Source organism: Alosa pseudoharengus, unplaced genomic scaffold (genome assembly GCF_046254945.1).
Source record: "Alosa pseudoharengus isolate Yale_2024_CS ecotype anadromous, Long Island Sound unplaced genomic scaffold, YU_APseudo_1.1 YU_APseudo_1.1_scf_1, whole genome shotgun sequence".
Taxonomy (NCBI): domain Eukaryota; kingdom Metazoa; phylum Chordata; class Actinopteri; order Clupeiformes; family Clupeidae; genus Alosa; species Alosa pseudoharengus.
This window is the reverse complement of record NW_027468564.1, coordinates 42,864,290-42,885,216: the sequence shown is the minus strand read 5'-3', so window position 1 is coordinate 42,885,216 and position 20,927 is coordinate 42,864,290. Positions and strand designations below refer to the sequence as shown.

Sequence of the window (20,927 nt, the reverse complement as noted above, 5' to 3'; positions counted from 1 at the left end):
AGCTTTCTAAAGATGTCCAGCATTTGATGGTAGGCCAAAAGAACACACTGCCCTCTGAAGTAGGCAGTGCAATGTTGGGGGAGAAAGCCAATAAATGGCAGGTTATGGGTTTAAGATTTAAAAAGAGAGACTGGCACTCTTGCACTCTGGTAACATTTGTGTGATCCAGGTGCTGTTGCATAAAAAATGGTTGTCATTCACAAGACTACTTTTACTTTTATACTTTAAGTAAATTTCCAAGCCTGTACTTTGTTACTTTTACTTGAGTAAAGAAGTTAAACCAGTACTTCTACTTTTACCAGAGTATTTTTTAACACAAGTATTTGTACTTCTACTTGAGTATGGAAAGTGAGTACTTTTGCCATCTCTGTTGAACAGTGGACTGTGAGAGAAAGGGTGAAAGTCTTCAAATGTTCCAGTGCACAAATAAGACCCTCAGTCCTTAAATAAAATCTTGAAGCAAAAGCAACAAGAAAGATTTGTATAAAACTAACTAGATAGCAATAGCAACATGGGAATACTAGTACTGATGGCTAATATAAAAAAGCAGTTTAAGAATTGTTTAGTTCTAGTGGAGACAATGACTTGTGGTGCCTCATTGATAGAAGGAGCTGGAAAAGGAAACCAGTTTTGAAACATGAGACCAGCTTTGCATTTGGTGTGACAAGCATTCCCATCTACACAACTTGAGAACGTGTTGTGTATGACCTCCTTCTGTCTGTGTATGTCTGTGTTGTATCTAATCCTTTATTACCCCTCACCACTCTGTAGGGGCCATTTCGGCCATTTGGGTGCCCCAGTCCATGTGTGTGTCTGGTCCAGTCTGGTTACAATGTTTTTAGCAAGGAGTCCTGTGCCTATTGAGTGCCTATACACACACGGGCAGGGGCATGAGGATTTTGGGGGGGAAGGGGCTCAAGTGAAAAAAAGAGCACTTCTCATAATTTTCCAAATAAAAATTGCTTTATGGCACGTGGGTAGTATATTGGCTAGCAAATGTCTGACTAACCGATTTATTAAAATACCTAATACTCAACAGATTTCTACAAAAGAATCAGTAGTAGTATTATACAATCCCCCCATTCACGTGTAAGGCAGGGCTGTCTATATCATATATTGATGTATTGGCAAAGAACGAACTAATAAAAATGAATAGGCCTAGTTATTGGGTAAGGATAATGAAGTTAATGTTTAAAGGTGCTCTAGACATTTGTTGCCATTTCAAAACTAGATTACTCAGGAAACGCTTATTGTACAGAGGTATGCTTTATATCCTCACATTCGGTAAGGTCTGCTGTTTATTGTAATACGGTATGCTATGTGTTGAGTGAAGAGTTTGTGAGACATTTCACAGAGAGTAATTGGTGTGCAGAGCTTTGTGTAAATATGATTAAATTTCATGCAAGTTCAATGTGTGAGAGAGGGAACTAACGTTTCAGCTATTGGATTGTAGCTCGTACTTTAGGGTATTTCAGCAAGAATCAAGTTCACTACGCTACATTTGTTTTCGTTTGGCAAGTCAGCTGTAACCTAGGTAGCCTACTTTAGTCACCCGTTCATCACCACTCACCTCCACACAAGGCAAGAAACCCCACAATTGGGCTGGGTGCTGAGAGGGGCTGCCTGTCTGCCCATCATGAAGTCTGGCTATGACTGAGTGTGCTCAGCATTGCGCAAGAGACGTGGAGGGAGGTAGAGAGGGCATCGAAGGCAACAAACTCCCGACCTCATATTTAGGTTTTTAGTTCAATCAATATGTTTGACATGGAAGCTGTGTGCAAACAGCAATTTGCATTGGCATGTTTTTTTTTTCACTCCAGAAAAAAGGGCACTTTATCTCCTGGATGAAAAAGGGCAGGGGCTCAAGACCTCTTTGATGTCTATATGTGCATGTGCACGTGCCTGCACACGGGTACATGCACCATGTGCGGACTGGCTTCACCTTCACAGCCGGCAGGGTGGCCAGTTTCCTCCCCTTTAGCCTACCAAGAGCCTATGGGGGTTGCTGTTTCTGTAAACTGTCAGTCCTGTGTTGTGACATCAGAGAAAAGTTCTCCATTTGGCCCCTGGCCAGACTTCGGAAATCTGGGTGTCCATTTTGTAGATGTTATCTCAGTTAGACTCAGATTCCCGTGTCACAGTCATGAAGACATCTGTGTTGCACTGGTAAGTGCTGGAATACTGAGTGTTAGTTCGGATCTTTTGAAAAATAAGCAGGTGATCTGAACAGGTGCAGGATTAGCAGTGAATCACAAGAATAGAATGTCACAACAACCCAGTCAAGAAGGTAAGTTATATGCAAATATGATTTTCTGTGTAACAAGATGAAGTTAATGAATGTACAGTGTATCTGTATCTGATGGAATAACTATTGATAATTATTTAAAACAATAATACCAAGTAATGAAGAAAGCATCATAGTTATACTTAATACTTACATAATACTTGGATTGGAACAATGGGATGCCAACGGACTGTCTCTATAGCAATGCCTTGTACGTCAGTCGGTACTATACGGAAAGTATGATATGATGTTTTTGTGACTAGAATGAAATGATTGGGGAATGCACAACAAACATTTAAGTATGTAATGCTGCACTGCTGAATTTGATAAATAGGGTCATTTCTGGTGTATTCGCTGCATTGCACAGGCTATACACTGCAGGACAGTGTTTTATGCTAATTAATAAAACAAAAACATGTATTAATCGCACCCGTGTATTACTGCAGTGCCCAATATCCCAATGATTCAGAATCAGATTGAGAGGAATGAAGAAAAAGAGCATTCCCATGTATAGCCCTCTTTAACGTCATAGCTGAAGATTTTGCATAATCTCTGTAAACCTCAGTTAATATGCGGGAAATTGTGGGTAGTCTGGAATATCTGTTTGCATACTGACATTTAGATACTAATAAAAAAGGAACCAATATTACTGGATGTATAATACTTCATGGACAGTGTAGTAGAAAAAAAATACTGTTTATAGATGCAATATGTTTTTAATATTACCTAAGATTATTTGTTATATAAACTCAGTGTTTTATGTCTGTTACAAAAAGCTATGCTATTGTTGAACCAGCACAGAGTGGCTATAAGATTTTTAAGAGTTAAGAGTGTGAAGAAAAACTCGTTTGACATAATGTCAACATTTGCTCTGTGTTGGGTATCAAATACATGCAATCCCATTGGAGAGTGCCGTTGCAGAGGCAATGGTGCGTTCAAGCCCCTGTTTGTAATATTATTTAAAGCATATACATAAAGTGCTGATGCTGTTTCCCTTATGTTTATCTTAACTAATCAATCATCAATGTATAAGGTAGAAAACAATGCCATTTGTCTTTTTTTCATTCAGTCATGGTCTCTTGATTAACATCACAAACTGACAGGAAGCTGTTAATAGTGGCCAGGCAATGTTGCTACCATGATGTGTAATCTATTTTTACTCCACACTTGTTTTGATGACATACTTGGAAATGCACACAGACAACCTGTCAAACCTGTTGAAACCTGAAACCTATCAACAACAGAGCCCCAGATAATTGAACTTGAACTAAAAAAAATACAAATTAAATACAAATACTGTAAAACAAATGTATTGGAATGACACAAATATGCTAAGATCCCATGAAACCTCTTGTACCGCTATCTCTTAACTGTAACAATTGTTGTTATGATGATAACATTAATTTATCATCAACATAAACATGTTGAAGTTCAACATTTTCTTGCTGCATGTACAGTATGGCCATTTTTTAATTTAAATGTGACATTAAGATAACTGGAATATATATATAATAAAAAAAATATATTTTTGAATTATTTTTCAGAACTGCGAGTGGTGATGCTGGGTTCAATTGAGTCTGGAAAGACATCTGTGATAAACACCTTACTTGGTCATACAGGGTCCGATTTGGGGAAAAGAACAGTTAACTGTGTGAGGAAAGAGGGGGAGGTCAGAGGCAGAAAACTCATTCTAGTCGATACCCCAGGCTGGTGGAGGAACTTTTCGTTAATTGACACTGCAGAGTTTAAGAAGCGGAAGCTTATGCTGAGTGTCTGCAAATGTCCACCAGGACCTCATGCTTTTATCTTAACAGTCAAGATCGACAACCCCTTCACTGAGAACAACAGAAGAGCCATCGAGGAACATTTGAGTCTCTTTGGGGAGAGCATCTGGGAACGTACAATAGTGGTCTTCACTATCATAAGAGATGTGCTGGGAGCAGAAACCATGGAGGCACTGGTAGATGAAAGCCTTGACCAGTACATTGAGAGTGGGGGAGAGACCTTGAGATGGCTAGTGAGGAAATGTGGTAACCGATATTGTGTCCTTAACCATGATTCTAAGCAGATTTCCCAACTGCTGGAAAAGATAGAGGGTGTGGTAGCGAAAAATCACGGGGGTTATTTTCAACTCGATGAGAAGGTGTTAAAGGAAATTGAGGAGAAGAAGAAAGCCAACGAGGAGAAAGCCAGGTCCCGGCGTCTTATAGTTGCCAGGCAACGGGAAGGAAGTAAACCTGGTGAGTGGCTATTGTTTAACCACTCACAACTTTGTTAAAGCAACACAATGCAGTTCTTTTACCTTAAAATAACATTTTCAAACTCATTCTGAAAAATGAAAAATGAAGTCTGGCATTGCCAATGTGCACCTGAAACACTTAACTGGGTGCTGTTTGAATATTGATGTCAAAGGGCATAGATATTAATCCTTCCATGATGTTTTTTAAAAGGACAGACATATGTTTGTTGTAAGTTGTTTCTTTTTCTCTTTCATTTCTAGTTTCCACTCATTTTGTGATTTGTTTTTTTTCATTTCTGTTGTTGACGTTAGAGATCCAAATTCTTCTGCTAGGCTGGGTGTGCTCTAGAAAGACCATGGCTAGAAACATCATCCTAAACCTAAAGGAGAACATAGGCTGGAGAAGAACCATCCAGACAAATAGAAAATCAGGAATAGTGGCGGGGCGTCTGGTCAGTGTGGTGGACACCCCTGGCTGGTGGAAGTACTTCTCTGGCCAGTTCACTCAAGAGTGGATGAAGACGGAGCTACGTAGGAGTGTGACGCTTGACGGTAAGAATCCCCACGCCATTCTTCTTGCCGTTCCAGCAGATACTACCTTCCTTGAGGAACAGAGGAAGATCACAGAAGACAACATGAAGATATTTGGCGAGCATGTCTGGAGACATACCATGGTGCTGTTCACATGTGGTGATCTGCTGGGAGACACAAGCATTGAGGAGCACATTGAGTATGAAGGAGCACCATTGCAGTGGCTGGTGGAGAAGTGTGGAAACAGATATCACGTCTTGGGCAAAGACCAAGGCGGGGAAAGCTCACAGGTCACAGAGCTGCTGGAGAAGGTTGAGGAGATGGTGGCTACAAACAGCATGTTCAGTCTCCACGAAGAGTCTCAAACACCAGAAGTCGAGGAGATGGCTGAAGAACCAGATGAAACAAATGCAGAGGTTGTGCGATTCTTGGACCAGGAATGGAACAGGATGGACAAACAAATGGAAGAGACCATCAAAAGCATTTGCAGCCAAACCCTTGTCCTGGAGGGAAATAGAAGCATAGATGATTTTCCTGACCGTGAGTTATGATTTTCTGACTTACTGTATCTAGTCAGAATGGTAATGTTGATTAAAAAATGAATTAAAAATCCAACAAATTAATTACTAAAACAATTATCAACAACATAAAATAGAAATATTGGCCTAATTGTGTTTTGCTTAGGCCTTGTGAATGATACTTTTTATATCAAATTATGATAAATTATGGAATGTTTTCATTGTTCCAATCAGAAAATGAGCCATTCACTGATACCAGTGGGAATGAAAGGTTGTCCACAAAGTGCATCAGCCCACTGACCATAAATCACCCCGTCTCAGGTGAGATCACATGCTATTTCAACCCAATCCTTTCCAAGTGATGATCTGAATACTTTGCCTTATTATAGATGCCTGTTCCCACCAGTAAGGATAACTATAAAGCAGTGTTTCCCAAACTTTTTTTCTGGGGACTTTTTAAAAATGACAGACCATCGCGACCCATTTCACTTCAAATCTACCCTGCAACCACCAATATTGTTTTAGGCCACAGGTTCTCCAACTTTTCTATGCCTTCCCCAACCATACTGTACATTGCTATAAGATCTACATAGATAGATCCTGCTTTGAACACGGCTGTGTTGCATTTTGAGCACCATCAGCGTGAAAAGTTGGAAATGACTACTGAAAAGATACGTTTTAATGTGCATCCGAGAGTTTGGGGAAATTCTCGCATGTTGCGCAGTCGTCATTCGTCAGCATAAGCTGTTCCTGTATTTCTAAAAAAAAAATGTTGTAGGCTACGTTGCGTTGCAGACAAATGGGTCCATAACACTGTGGACGTCAATTCCGATGCAAACAGCAAATAACTCAAGTCGTTATATTGTATTGTTGCATTATATTATATTAGTCGTTATATCAGAACAAGAGGCTTTTGCGCAATAGCCGGAAGGATGCGCCTTTGGAGTTAGCGAGGTAGAAAATGAAATGAATGAAGTGTTTAAAATGTCCATTTAAATTGTAGCCTAATATAATGCACTGTTGTGTATTTTAAATCAGAAATAAGAATGTGAGGAGGTTGCTATTAACTTTAAAGATTGCATCTACAATCGAAACTATCTACATGCAAATTGAATGGCCTTAGGTTTCATTTTTGAGAGGTAGATATCCATGCTCTGGCACCCCCTCTGCGATGCGTTCGTCCCCCAGTTTCATGCGCCATGTTCATGAGCTTTTATGACAAAACCGTGACTGTGGTAGTTAACAAACTACATCCTAATAGAAAACTGTTAGCTTTGCTGGTATCAAATGACAAATGGTATCAGGCCTATAACACAACATAAACTGTGCTGGCGACCCAAATAAAATCTCCTGCGACCCACCCGTGGGTCGCGACCCAGACTTTGGGAAACACTGCTATAAAGAACACTGCAACGAGCGACCACACTGACCAAGGGGGCCCTCAAGTTTAAGAATGTGATGTCAAAAATGTTATGGATTTCCATTGGCTGCCAGCTTTCAGAATTGCTCTGAAAGTTATCCCAGACAATATAATTCGTCATGTTGCTATTTTGACCGTATAGGGTGGTGTGGACGATGTCGTTTATATTAGCTAGCTAGACCGAAAGCTTACTTAAAACTGTTCTTTTTGCCTTTATCGTTATCTTCACCGTTGTTGTGGATGGGCCTTGAAGGAGAATTTTGGCGATTTTTCTCATAGATCTCTGTTTCTCGAGGTCACAGAGTTTTGTTCTCAGTTTTGTCACTCTGAAGGGGCAAAATGTAAAAATGTTAAATGGTAGTGCAGTAGAAGAAGACTTTTCATAATGATTGGATTGTAAATGAAAGCACTATATTTAAATAAAGTAGTAAAAAAAAAAGTTCTGTCACTCTGGGGGCATGAAGGAGTGTAGCACTGTAGCTGCCTGGCTGACCTTTACTGAATACATGCTCTGTATGCCATATAGACTAGGTTATGTAGGCTAAAGTCATATCGTGGGGAGTTTATTATTTCGTTTTGGCAAGTAGCCGTGTAATAAGCGGGATAATGTATAGAACGCCGGTAATTATCGGAACATAAGTCCCCTCCCTGCGCGTCGGGGTCCTGTTCGCCCTGTCGGGACTTATGTTCCGATAATTACCGGCGTTCTATACATTATCCCTTACATGCTCTGTATGCTCCATGGCAGAAGGAGAGGGGCCAGCTGACCTGTCTGAGCAGGCTGAAGGGGAGGCGCTGGAGAGGGTGAGGGAGATGCTGGAGCGCGAGTGGGGCCGACAGGAAGTGGTGGTCAGGGAGCGGCTTCACGAAATCCTGTCAGAGCAACACACGCCCGCGGGTGAGTCCACACACAGCTGGTGATGACCATTATTCCTCCTGTGGTGTTTGATAACCGTTAATCGTCCTTTGGTGTTTGTTTCATGTTTCTTAGTTTTGTGTTGAGTTTATGGTATGGTAATAAATATTAATGTTTGCTGTCTGTAGAAAAAGAAAAACACACAAAAATGTCACCCACACAATCACATTCTAAGTGTTGGCTAGAGCAGGGGCCTCATTACAGAAACTTCCTAACTCTGAAATCCTATCCTAACTTAAGTTAGGAAGGCATTTAGGGGTTTTGGTATTACAGAAGCAGGTTTCCTAACTTAACTTAGGATGAGATCCTATCTTATCTTAAGATAGGAATTTAGCCATTACAGAATCATACTAAGTTAGGAAATTCCTAACTTAGGATGCCTAAGTTAGGTTGCCATTCACCCTGTCCTAAATCAAAATAACTGTCACTAACTGAAAAAAATATGGCAGCAGCACTGCTTGTAGGTATCTTTGACAATGAAGATGAACACATTAACAGAAATGTAATGGCAGAAAGGCTACTTAGACCGCATAATGATGTGTTACATTTTCCGGACCGTGTTTTAATTTCATTTTATCGTCTGCCAAGACATTTAATTTTGAATTTGGTGGAAGAACTACTTCCAGTTCTGGAGAGGCCTACAAGGAGACATGGAGCCTTGCCAGTGCTTGTGCAGGTAACAAATGCTCTGCGTTTTTTTGCCAAGGGTGACTTCCAGACTGAGGTTGCAAGCCTGTCTTCGGTGTCACAGCCGTGTATTTCACGCAACCTCATGGAAGTCACCAAAGCCATCTGCAATCTGGCACCAAATTATATTCAGTTTCCGCGTGGAGAAGAGCTTCTGCGGATAAAGGAGGAGTTTTTACAACAGAGTGGAATGCCAGGGGTAATTGGGCTTATAGATGGGTCACTTTTTCCAATCAAAGCTCCAAGTGGCCCAAGTGAGCCGGCATACGTGTGCCGTAAAGGATACCATGCCATTAACGTTCAGGCCATAGGGGACCAAAATATGGTTATACGGCATTTGTTGGCAAAGTGGCCTGGATCCATCCACGATTCATTCATATTCAACACCAGGTAGGTCCTTGACACTAACATAAATTATTGTTTTACAGACTTCATTATAGGCTCCACTCAAATACTATTTAAAATATGAAATGTGCCCATTTACAGTGATATCAATGCTTACCTGAGTGAGGGCAGGGCAAGTGGATGGCTTTTGGGAGACTCGGGATACCCCTTGAAACCCTACCTAATGACACCAGTCATGAATGAGCAGACAGAGGCAGAGAGGAAGTATAATGTGGCACACAAAGGTGCCGTAGCCGTCAGGAGAGGCTTTATGGTATATGGAAAGGAAGGTGAGACATACTGCTTTGTTGCATTCAATAGTGTAGATAAGGAGTGTGTAGTAACCCTGAAGAAGAAGCTAGTGTTAAACTATACATTTCAAAAGCAATGTAGCAAATGTATAAGTTTAATATTATTTAATATTAATATGGACTATAACATCATACCAAAAAGTAAAGCATGTTACCATGATGGCAATACAAACTAACTGGTTAATTGGTGCACTGCTGGTTAATTTATGTTGTTGTAGATGGAGATGCCATGATAAGAGTGGGGGATATCTTCAGTATTCCCCTGAGAGAGTGGTGATGTTTGTAAAGGCCACTGCTGTGCTGCACAACATATGCAGGATGGCTAATCTCCCGGACCCTGAAAACATCCCGGTTGAAGATGAGGAGGAAGGCCATGATGGCATAGGCCTACATGATGGTGCACAGACTGGCAGAACCGCCAGAAACAACTTAATTGCACATTATTTTACAAGATAATTAAAGACAAAACATTGCAGTTTTGATTTAAAATATTTATTTTTGACAATATTAAATAAATAAATGTAAATAAGTGTGCTTTTTTTATAGTTCAAAGAGATCAACAATGTTGTTCCCTCGATTTTTTACATACTCCTTCATGAATTCGAATTTTTCTTTTTCCAATTGCAGTCTCTCCTTATCAATATTGACCTTTTCTCTCATTACCCACAGCTTCTCCTTCTCCAACTCCAGAAGCTCCTCTTGTAGGCCTATGTGCTTCTTCTTTTTAGCTGTAGAGAAGAATCAAAAACTGTGAATCTTAGATTCAGAACCTATAGGCACCTTTCAGTGAACCGCATAGACTAAACGGGACATTATATACCTCAACTGTTCTTAAGGAGTAGCCTACAGTTGAGACAGCATCATTGTGAAAATGCACCTCATAGCCTATTTATTTTAAATTACCATCAACGTTGAATTCGACTTACCAGGTGATGGGATCACCATTGCTGGTGGCAGATTCATAGTGTCACACTCTGAATCCATCAGCGTTAATATGACCCTTCTCGACTCAGGGTCAGACGATGTCGACTGACACACCTCGCCACTTTTCTGCTCACACAGCTCATCCAGTCCCACCTCCGTGCCGGTTGCAATGCCTATGATACACAAATGATTTCACGTTAGGGAGTTGTCAGCGTTGGCTTTTCTTTTGCGGTCTACATAGGCCTACATAGACTGTATTTTGTCTGGTTCGACACAAGTAACATGTAGCTTCTGGTGGCCCTATTCTAGGGTTACTATGTAGCCACTCCTCCAAGCCAGTTATCGATAGCGCTGGCACTAGCAGGTAGCTGCTACGCTGCTACATTTTAGATTATCATCGTTACATCGTAGCACTAGCAGCTGGCTAATTTGCGATGGAAGCTAGTGCTGAAATCAACTTACCTTCGGTGTAAACTTGACCCATGACGGCCAGGATCTTCTCCTCCAGTGAGGTTAGGGGCTTCACTTCGGGCAAACCAGCCCCCGTCTTTGCTTGGTCCCTCCTTTGTAAGACCCCCCTGATCTTAGCATCACTTGCTAGAGAAGACCACTTTTTCTTAGTACTCTCCACCGTCCTCAGCATCCCACAAACCGTTGAGACAGAGTCCGCCACCTCTTTCCAGTGTCTGTCTTTAGACTGCGCCGTTACGGTCATTGAAAATTTTCCGAACAATACAGTTTTCCTGTCTTCCACCGCTTTATCAACCGTCTCTGGTTATAGCTTTAACGTTAACGTTTAGGCTCATTTGTCGGTACAGTTATGCGTTCTATCAGTCTCGAGCACATTTTAAGTGCAGAAAAAGACATAAACTGTTGATAGCCGTCGAAAAATCAGATTGATAGAACATTTAGGATTTCATAAATAAAGATAAGATAGGAAGCCACAGATAAGATAAGAAACGGACATAATGTTAGGCACTGCTTCTGTAATAGGAAGTTAGGATTTGTCCTATCTTTGGTTTCCTAACTTAAGTTAGGATGAGCAGTTAGGATTCTTTCTGTAATGAGGCCCCAGAGCTACAACTGGTTTAAAGACTGTTCCAGACTAAACTATTGTTTTTGCTCAAAGTATTTCGGTTACACTTTACTTGACAGTATCGACATAAGAGTGACAATGCTCCTGTCATTAAGTGTCATTCTGTTTTTGTCATTACAAGTTAGGGTTAGGTTTAAGGTTACAGTTGGAGTTAGGATTAGGGTTAGAGGTTAGGATTAGGGTTAGAGGTTAGGATTAGGGTTAGGGTTCATGTGTCATGACAGTGTGATGTGTTCATGACAGTGTCATGTCACTCTTATGTCAATACTGTCAAGTAAAGTGTTACCATTTTTCTCCATTTCTTGTCTGTTTGACACCCAAGGTCTATCATCTGAATCTGATGAGAGTGATCAATCATGAGCGTGAACTCCCAAAAACATATCTTCAGATGATTTGATGGCACCTCTGGACATGACATTGATGAAGATCTTGACCATGAGAAAAATGAATAGCACATTCACACATGAGATGATTATATGTACTGTGTATTATGTAATTTTATATTTTGTAAGGGGCGTTGTGCACCCCTATGATGTGTGTGTGTGTGTGTGTGTGTGTGTGTGTGTGTGTGTGTGTGTGTATGTGTCTGTGTGTGTGTGTGTGTGTGTGTGTGTGTGTGTGTGTGTGTGATATGTCATCCATAATGCAGTGTGCTGCCTAATGTTCATTTTATGGCAAATTTACAAGTGGTTTTCGCCTGTGCAAATGTCAATGTGAATTTCCGTTATCATTTTCTGTGTGCCATGTGTAAATACTACTGTTTAAGCAACGTGGCACGAGTGAGAGTCGGGGCTAGGAAAGGATATAGACCCTACCTACAGTACGGCTATGGCTTGGCCACAGGCCGCAGCTACCCCCGAGTTATTTCCATTCATTATGAGTCTTGGAATGCCTCTCATCCAATCAGAGGTGAAAACCTGTGAGAGGTAAAAAGCTTAGACTAGCTGTTGTATTTAAGGGAATCTATATGCTGTCAGCATACAATACCCTATGCTTTGCTTTCTAAAGCGCCAATGAGTAAACTTCTAATTGCTTTAAACTTCTAAAAGTGTTGATTTATACTCGTTCCCATAGTTTTGCCTTCATCAGAGCGCTTTTTTGTAGGCCATATGGGTAATTTATCTTTACAATATTTGTTATAATCTGTTCATCCAATCCTATGTGTATGATTGTTTTAACCTGAGTGTTTATTTACAGTGGAAGAACTCAGCAACCACTGAAAAAAGTCTATCTTTCTTTCAACAACACCTAACAAATATGTGTATATGTTTCATTTATGTTCTGTAAAACACAGGCAATGGGAAATAGGAATATTTAAATTGCAACTTTATGAATAAAATAATCATTCTGAAAAATAATCAGCTGAAATCACTTTTCATACGGACTCCATTGGAATTCATCATTCTTTATTAGATATCCACATGGTGACTGGTTAATGTGAAATAAGACCATGCACTAGATGGATGCAAACACACACAAACAAGTCTGAGGTTGCTTATTTATGTGTTTTCAGTAAAATCTTCTCTCTGTATATGTGGATTAAGTTACGGAATAGGAAAGGGAAAACTGCTTGAACTTTGAGCTTGGGAAAGATTCAACAAGAGATTACATTTTCTGTTCATGTTCTTTGATATATCAAATGTCAGTATGATTCTGTCTTTCTTGGCCCCTTGGAAATGTCTATACGATGCTTGATGAGTGCAAAATAAGACCACCAGATGGCAACCAACATCTAAACTGCTAGGCTCTTACAAGCTTCTCTCTGCATGCGTGTATTGGTTTACAGAAAACAAATACACTGAGAAAGGAAAGGGGAAGCTGTAAGAACTGAATTTATGTCTTGCAATATCAAAGCATGGGATATGAGTCCAACATATTATTATTAGAAAGGTTTTGATCAAGAGACACAGTGCTAGATTGGAAATAAAGCATTTAATCTTAGGACACATACAATCCATATGAATCAAAATGTTTTCTTTACCTAACGCTAATCAAGTCTGTAAAACAGTGAAACCATTGGACCGAAACAACGTGAAAGTAAAAATGACACGCTTGTCATGCCTTTGATCTGGCTTCTCAAGAAGGGTGTGTAACATGTCAGACCATGTCAGCATGGGTGTAGCACAAGATCCTGGGGCCCTGCATAGGCAGTCCTGATGGGCCCCCATGTTCCTTAACCCAGGTAAAATAAAAACTATTTCAGACTTTTCAAGGGCCCTCTCTCCCCTTCGGCCCCTATAAACAGTAGTGGTTTTACCCCCAGTCCGACACTTCTGCATGTCAGGCCAGCTGACCACCAAAATAATTAAGTCTGGATTTTACTGGTTGCAGCAGTTCAGCATCAAATGTAGAGAGATGAAAATGTGTTGAATGTGATGGCTGAAGTGACTGCTGCACATGCCATGTGTAAGACGACAAAGGCCTGATAAGGGCAAACAACAATGGCAATGTACAGTACAACAATGTACCACATTGTACGACACAACTTGTGCTCAAACAACTAAGTTTTAACACCTGTTTGTTGAAAGCATTAACAAAGTATCCCACCTGTGTCACAATTCACTATTCCGCCATTCGAACACAGTAGTTCCAACCATAGAGGCATTATATGAAGAGTTTGGTTCCAAAACGCTATATCTCCATTTTTGAAAACATTAATAAATCATGTTTTGTCATTGTGTATTTCATGCAGTCTACCTGGTTTACATGATTTGAGGCTGCTGAAACTGTCCACTCTTATCTAACACCAGGCACACTGACATCAGTCTCATGAAAAATAAACATTGTCTGTTCCAACCTTGTTTAGACGTTCATGCTGTTTTTCATACACACATTTGGCATCATGTGATGCCTTTCTGGTACAGCTCCAGCACTCATTCCAGTTGATCATTACTAAACCTGTTTAGGCTGTTGCCTTTTGCTTCACATTTACACACACATCAGCGACACAAATTTGAAAGAGCTGAAAGTTAGAAGTCCATGGGTCAACTGCCTACTTGTTAGAGTGTAACATTGAACATTGATCCTGGTGACAAATTGGATGTGCTGAACAGAGGGAGAAATAAATGTTGAATAGAAGATCACCATGTCAGGAGAACATCTCAACCAACAAGGTAAAAAAAATGAAACAATGACTATTGCACATGTAACAATGTAAACACAAGAAGTCAGTATTGTCATGTCAAATGTATGCATATTACAGGCTGAGTGTGCTGAGTGTGTCTATGTGTCCACCAGGACCCCATGCTTTCATTCTGGCCATTGGTATCGATGTCCCATTTAATGAGAAGAACAGGAAGTCTATAGAGGAGCACTTAGGCCTCTTTGGGGAGAAAGTTTGGGAGCACACCAAAGTGCACATAAAACACAAAGAGTAGCGTAAATTGCACAGTAAATCACACAACAGTTTTGGTTATCATTTTGTAGGATCTTGTTTCCCTCCTTGTTTTTTTGATGACGTGATGACGTATTGAAAATGTAGACTGACCAGTTTATGAGCATTCATTGAAACTCAATGCCATTGGGCCCTATTTTCGTGACACAAAACCAGGCGCAAAGCATATTACTGTATTATCCCGACGCAAAGCTTCAATTTTACACTTCAATTTTATTAAACAATGCGCCCAGGGGTGTGGCAATTAACGACATAAGGTGTGGTCTGGTGCATGATCAAAAAATCGCTATCTTACACCATCTAAAAAGCATTACACCACTGACCAAAAAAAACCTGGTCTATAGCGAAAGGCGCATATGAAGCACAGCTGAAGATGCACTGTAACGAGATGTAGGCAGTTCCTCTGCAAGATAAATGTCCTTTTTTATTCAGTCATTCGAACATTATTGGGATAAGTCTTGCTTTTTTCAGGCTATGTTTTCAATGCCCATTGTCAGTCAATAGTGAAAGTAATTAACTGTGTATAACTGTTTTGTCGTTAACTATGACACCACAGTGAATTTATTTTCACTTAAACGAGTGCAGATGCATGTAGCCTATACTCTCACTAATGGCCATGCGTTTTAGATCGTTAAAATAGGGCCCGTTTTCTTTTTAACTAATTTCTAAATACAGTGACTTTTCTTCTCTTCTTCAGATCTTCAAGTGGTGGTCTTAGGACCAATTGAGTCAGCAAAGACATCTGTAATAACCACTGTGCTTGGTCAGAGGACAGAGTATGAGTCAGGAAAAAAGACGGGTGACTGTGTGAAGAGAGAGGGGCGGGTTGGTGGCAGAAAACTCACCTTCATTGATACCCCAAGCTGGGTGGGGTATTTTCCTTCAACTGACACAGCAGTGGTTATCAAGCATAAGATTATGCTGAGTGTGTCTATGTGTCGACCAGGACCCCATGCTTTCATTCTGGCCATTGGTATCGATGTCCCATTTAATGAGAAGAACAGGAAGTCTATAGAGGAGCACTTGGGCCTCTTTGGGGAGAAAGTTTGGGACCACACCATAGTGGTGTTCACCTGTGGAGAATATCTGGAGAGTAAAAGCATAGAGCATCATACTGAGAGTGAGGAAGAGGCTTTGACATGGCTGAACGAGAAATGTGGGAACAGGTGTCACATGTTTAACACTGACAGTAGAGAAGGTTGTAATAAAGTGAGTGAGCTACTGGAGCAAATTGATATTCTAGCAAGGACTAGGAACAGCTACTTTGAGCTTGATGAGAAAATATTGAGGGAAGTTGAAGAGAAGAGGAACACCTACAGGGAGAGAGCACAGCAGAGACGGCAGAAGGTTCAGGACCAAAGAGAAATACTACAGAAATACGGTGAGTGGCTTATTCGCACAAAGCAAAACTAGAGAAGGAATTGTCAGAATGAAATCTTCTTATTACTTACTTTAATACAGGGGTCTCAAACTCAAATGAGCTGGGGGCCACTTCTGCCAACGTCATCTGATTGGATGGCCGCGTCAATGTTAAAGAATAATACTGTAAAACAGTACAATAATGCAAACACAAATTGCAAGTCTTTTTTATCTATCTATAAAATAATGATAAAATAAATATAAATACAAATTATGAAAAGAAACAAAAAAGCATAAAATCAGGTAAGTGTGTGTTTCACACCAAATAAAAATATGTTCCTCTCATAACTTATTTAAACCTGGCATATCAAAATTTCAAAAGGCCATGGCTTGAAAGTGGTCAGAGATAAAGTCCTACTGTAAATGTAAAAATCTTTGAGTATAAACAAAAGTTTATGAAGGGGGTAAATTTACCCATATAATTTGACACTGGATGGTAAGCACCTCAAATGATGCACCTTTCAGTAAATACTGGATGTTGAACATATTTGAGCAGGTTTACTTTCTTTTTGTCATATTACCCAAATAACAAATTAACCGGAAAACAGTAGGCCTAAGATGTAACAATAGTAAACTATTAGCCTGTTCCACAAACCGTTATTATAGGTCTACAATAAAGTAGCCTGGTCAAATCAGTTCCTATCGCGGGTGACTTTGTAGTTCCTCAGAGCTGTCTGTACCACGTCCATTACGGACACTATCATCACGATTACCACTGCCTCCTCGAGCTATTTTGGGCAAAGGGTCGAAATAAGCATGGTATGCTTAGTGGACACCGTCGTACGCAAAGACGCACCTCCATTCACAGACGCACCGTGACTATCACTGTCAATGGACGATCGATCATAATATAATCTCCAAAGGGCAGATATTCTCCTTCAGAATCAGAATAGGTGAATAGCATAGCCTACCCAAGACTTCATCACACGTAAAAGTTTTTTCAACATTTGGTGTAGGCCTATTTCTGCTTCAATTTGTGCAAAACTATGGTCTGCATCGCTTCCGCGTCATTACAAACAAATGCACGTCTTCATGTTTCTCGCGTGTAGGCTAATACACTGTATTTCCTGAAAACTTTGTGCAGCGATTTTGGGCTTGAATCAAGCTCTGGATGTCTAGCAACTAGTGGAGGAGAGTACAAATGAGATTTGTCACCGTACTTAGATGTATCGTCTATTTTAATCAGTGTTGTTGTTTGTCGCAATTAAAAATATCCTCAAGGGCCGAATTAGGCTACATTATTATTTTAAAATAGGCCGCGGGCCGGAATTGGGCCGGGCGCGGGCCGGATTTGGCCCGCAGGCCGGTAGTTTGAGACCCCTGCTTTAATACATCACAGTAAAGCATGTATGAAAAAAGTATTTTTGATCCACAATTGAGGTCTGATGATGTCACAATTCCAAATCTGTTCAATCAGAGAGCATACCCTCACTACCAGAACTGAAGATTCTTCTGTTGGGGTGGTTGTTCTCCGGGAAAACATCTGCAAAGAATACCATTTTGGGCCAAGTGGAAGATGCCGTGATAACTAGAACATATCAGTCTGAGAGAACATCTGGAAAAGTTGCTGGAAAACGAGTCTCTGTGGTGGACACCCCTGGCTGGTGGAAGTACATACCTGTTGAATACACTCCAGAATGGTTGAAGACAGAGTTACAGAGAGGGCTGACACTTGATTCCAAATCTCCTCATGCCATTCTTCTAGCTGTTCCAGTAGACACAACTTTCCTGGAGGAACAGAGGAAGATCACTGAAGACAACATGAAGATGTTTGGTGATGATATCTGGAGACACACCATGGTGCTGTTCACATGTGGGGACGTGCTAGGGGACACAACCATTGAGGAGCACATTGAGAGTGAAGGGGAACCACTGCGGTGGCTTGTGGAGAAATGTGGGAACAGATATCATGTCCTGAGTTGGTATGACAAAGAAGATCAAGTCATGGAGCTGTTGAAGAAGATTGAGGAAATGATGGCCGGTATCTGTTTGTTTAGGCCAGAGCTTGGAGCACAAAAACCTGTAGATAAAAAGACTGCTGAAACTCTGATGGAAGTACCAAAAGAGATGGTACATTTCTTGGATCAAAAATGGCAGAAACTGGATAGAGAATTAGAGGAGGAGATTGGGAAAATCTCGACTGAAACTACCTTAAAGATGACAAAAAGTTTGATTGATCCCTTAGATTGTGAGTTTTGGTCTTGGATTCTTCTTCCCCTTCAGTGAAGTTATAGTGAACTCTAACTACTGTTGCTGTAACTGATTTAAACAATATCAATTTATATTATCATAAGCACTACAATAAGAAATAAACTGCAATTGGTATAAATATGGTTATATTTTATTTTTTTTATCAGTCAGAGACGATCACCCGCCCTCTGAGAATACTTTGGAAGAAATCAACTCAGGAAAGTGGATCAGTCCACAGAGCCCACCTGAGTCTAAATCCTCCATCAACATATCTGGCATTATTAATGCTACCATGGGTATTATACTCACCTTTAACACGTTTGACTTTTACGTATCGCCTCTACTAATAATTATACTCATAAATGGCATGTACAAATTCTTTATTTTTAAATGTTTTCTCTTGAGATGTGCTTGCAGAACAACAATTGGGGTTGATAGAAGGTGCCAATTTCTTTGACAGTTTACTTTAAAATGTCCTATTGTTGGTCATCATGTCAGATGTTTAGTTTTCAGCTGTTTCCCCAAAGGAAAAGGGCTCTGTCTAAAATTATTTGTGCTTATTGAATTCAGTTGTTGCAAACAATGAATATGTCTCTTTTGCTATGAGGGAAAATGATACTCTTGTCACTAAATAGGGCATGAAGACCAAGAGCAGACCCATGAGGACCATGCAGGCCAGATGGAGAGAATGAAAGAGATGTTGGAGAGAATGAAAGAGATGTTGGAAAGGGAGTGGGGGAGAAGAGAATCGGCTATCACAGGACGATTCCAGCACCAATTATCAGGTCGAAGACAATCTGGTTAGACTGCACAGTACATCACAAGTTTCAGCATGGTTTATGCATACTTATTGTCCATACTGTAGGTATTGTCCTGCGAGCTGTAAGCCTTGTCCAATTCCAAATCTTTGAAATTCCAGTTATGTATATTGTATTTGATATAAGTATTTATACATTTTAAAGTTTAAACATGTTATAATGGCAAGCGTGACAGTGGTTATTGTATGATTGAATCCCTGCAGGTATGTTGTCTGAAACTGATGTGCTTGACCTTCACCGCTCATTTAGAAAGGTCGTCATGTGGATGCATCATGGAACATCAGGACATGGGTCATTTGAGGACTTTGACACAGAGGAAATTGATTCATGTTAGGGATAAGGACCTAGCACATTATTCAATACTAGCAAATTATATGGATGTTGATGTACCAAAAATGGTATGATATAAGCCTATCCGCAGAAAAGCTATTGTTTGTAATTCTGTTGTAATTGTAATTCTACCTTAGCTATTGTAATTGTAATTTTACCGTAGCAATGGTTTCTTCAAGAAGGGTTTGCAAACTTTATTTTTCCAAACATTTGTGAAAATACAGTATATATTTTATATTTGAAATGTTATGTTTGTATAATGTACAACTTAGTACACTTCATATGGACTCCACTATAATTCGTCATTCTTTATTAGCTCTTTGGAGATATCCACATGGTGACTGGTGCTGAGTGTGAAATAACACCACTACACGGCAGCAAACACCTACACAGGTCTGAGGTAGCTTGTAGCCTAAGTGTTTGCAGTGAAACTTTCTGTCTGTATATGAGGATCAAGTTACAGAATACACTGATAAGGAAAAGGGAAAACTGCCTTGAACTTGGAGCTTGAGAAAAATTTAAAAAAAAATGTTGTATGTGTTCTTTGAGTACAATTCTGTAAAAATGTGAAGTTGTTGGGAAATATGAATATGAACAATATGAAATTGAGAAACAAAATTAGATGTCAGGATATGCCCAACTCACAGTAAAACAAGGGCCCAATCAAATCAAAAACACAGAGGCAACACACACAACAACTCAGGTGGTACTCACAAACGTCACGAAAAGACATTAAGGTGAGACAATCTCATCTCAGATGGTACTCACGTCAAGGCAGAGACCAATTAAAAGAAAGACAAATTGACTGTTAAGATAAACAGGGCAATCATACAAAACAGTTTACCTCTGAGAGTGTTGGGGAACTAAACAAAGACAGGAAGCACAGACCAAGGAAGGATAAGGGCAGAGAACAAGGCACATGACAAAAACAGAAAGGTACATTGCATAACTAAATATCAAGAGTTGGGCATAAAAGTTGCCTGACCTGCATATTGGACACACTGGAAGGCCATTAAAGTAACCATTTCTGAAAGTGTTGTGCATCAACACTAGCCTGGCAAGTCATATTCACAAAGTGAATATAGTCCGGCCACTATAGGATCGGGAATCATTTACAACGCTAGCATGGTGACGGGCATAAACATAGCATTAACTTTGAAATCATTTGTCCAACTTATCCAATCACATTGATCAGGGATTCCTGATGTGACTTCATCCTTTGCATACACAAACTGACAAAAAACAGCATTGGTAGCCAGGAAACAATGCAAGCCCATCTTTGCTGTAAATAAATGTACACATTCTTCTGACTGCAATTTTTGATGTTTGCAGGCGTTTCTCCTACCATTTACCATAGCCCCTTTCAGATTTGAATCTATAGGGTCATCCCCTCTCATTGCTGATTGGCCAGGTAGTCTGCCGACCTGGGGAAGAGCTAGTGAACTGTTCCAGACTGTGAATAGGAC

The 20,927-nt window shown here is 40.2% G+C and overlaps 3 protein-coding genes across 4 annotated transcripts; 2 read left to right on the top strand and 1 right to left on the bottom strand.

The window, feature by feature from the left end:
- The first annotated feature begins 2,088 nt into the window (after nucleotides 1-2,088).
- LOC143128775 (GTPase IMAP family member 8-like) lies at nucleotides 2,089-12,668 on the top strand. Its single transcript, XM_076289871.1, has 6 exons — nucleotides 2,089-2,287; nucleotides 3,829-4,524; nucleotides 4,836-5,594; nucleotides 5,807-5,893; nucleotides 7,741-7,890; nucleotides 11,633-12,668. The coding sequence occupies exons 1-6, from the start codon at nucleotides 2,263-2,265 to the stop codon at nucleotides 11,668-11,670; spliced, it is 1,755 nt and encodes a 584-aa protein (XP_076145986.1). The 5' UTR covers nucleotides 2,089-2,262; the 3' UTR covers nucleotides 11,671-12,668.
- On the bottom strand, nucleotides 9,829-11,626 carry LOC143128791 (uncharacterized). Its single transcript, XM_076289872.1, has 3 exons — nucleotides 10,677-11,626; nucleotides 10,217-10,387; nucleotides 9,829-10,018 (listed from the first exon to the last, which is right to left on the bottom strand). The coding sequence occupies exons 1-3, from the start codon at nucleotides 10,927-10,929 to the stop codon at nucleotides 9,831-9,833; spliced, it is 612 nt and encodes a 203-aa protein (XP_076145987.1). The 5' UTR covers nucleotides 10,930-11,626; the 3' UTR covers nucleotides 9,829-9,830.
- A 104-nt stretch (nucleotides 12,669-12,772) lies between the features above and the next one.
- LOC143128749 (GTPase IMAP family member 8-like) lies at nucleotides 12,773-20,899 on the top strand. Of its 2 annotated transcripts, none has more exons than XM_076289870.1 (6): nucleotides 12,773-14,423; nucleotides 15,402-16,085; nucleotides 17,541-18,311; nucleotides 18,481-18,609; nucleotides 18,949-19,098; nucleotides 19,335-20,899. In XM_076289870.1, exons 1-6 carry the CDS (start codon nucleotides 14,396-14,398, stop codon nucleotides 19,463-19,465), a joined length of 1,893 nt encoding a protein of 630 aa, XP_076145985.1. In that variant the 5' UTR covers nucleotides 12,773-14,395; the 3' UTR covers nucleotides 19,466-20,899. The 2 variants fall into 2 exon arrangements, with proteins under 2 accessions (XP_076145985.1, XP_076145984.1); XM_076289869.1 differs by having other exon boundaries at nucleotides 12,774-14,423; nucleotides 18,949-19,113.
- The last annotated feature ends 28 nt before the right edge of the window (nucleotides 20,900-20,927 follow it).

What these genes read in the sequence shown, in the direction of transcription:
- LOC143128775 (XM_076289871.1), top strand. Translation starts at nt 2,263, where the DNA reads ATGTCACAACAACCCAGTCAAGAAG. An exon ending in ACGGGAAGGAAGTAAACCTG is followed by an intron (nt 4,525 to 4,835) that starts GTGAGTGGCTAT and finishes TGTTGACGTTAG; the next exon opens with AGATCCAAATTCTTCTGCTA. An exon ending in AGAGCAACACACGCCCGCGG is followed by an intron (nt 7,891 to 11,632) that starts GTGAGTCCACAC and finishes TTGACACCCAAG; the next exon opens with GTCTATCATCTGAATCTGAT.
- LOC143128791 (XM_076289872.1), bottom strand. Translation starts at nt 10,929, where the DNA reads ATGACCGTAACGGCGCAGTCTAAAGACAGACACTGGAAAGAGGTGGCG. An exon ending in GGGTCAAGTTTACACCGAAG is followed by an intron (nt 10,388 to 10,676) that starts GTAAGTTGATTT and finishes TGTGTATCATAG; the next exon opens with GCATTGCAACCGGCACGGAG. An exon ending in AATGGTGATCCCATCACCTG is followed by an intron (nt 10,019 to 10,216) that starts GTAAGTCGAATT and finishes TCTTCTCTACAG; the next exon opens with CTAAAAAGAAGAAGCACATA.
- LOC143128749 (XM_076289869.1), top strand. Translation starts at nt 14,396, where the DNA reads ATGTCAGGAGAACATCTCAACCAACAAG. An exon ending in TTTGATTGATCCCTTAGATT is followed by an intron (nt 18,312 to 18,480) that starts GTGAGTTTTGGT and finishes TTTTTTTATCAG; the next exon opens with TCAGAGACGATCACCCGCCC. An exon ending in CATTATTAATGCTACCATGG is followed by an intron (nt 18,610 to 18,948) that starts GTATTATACTCA and finishes GTCACTAAATAG; the next exon opens with GGCATGAAGACCAAGAGCAG.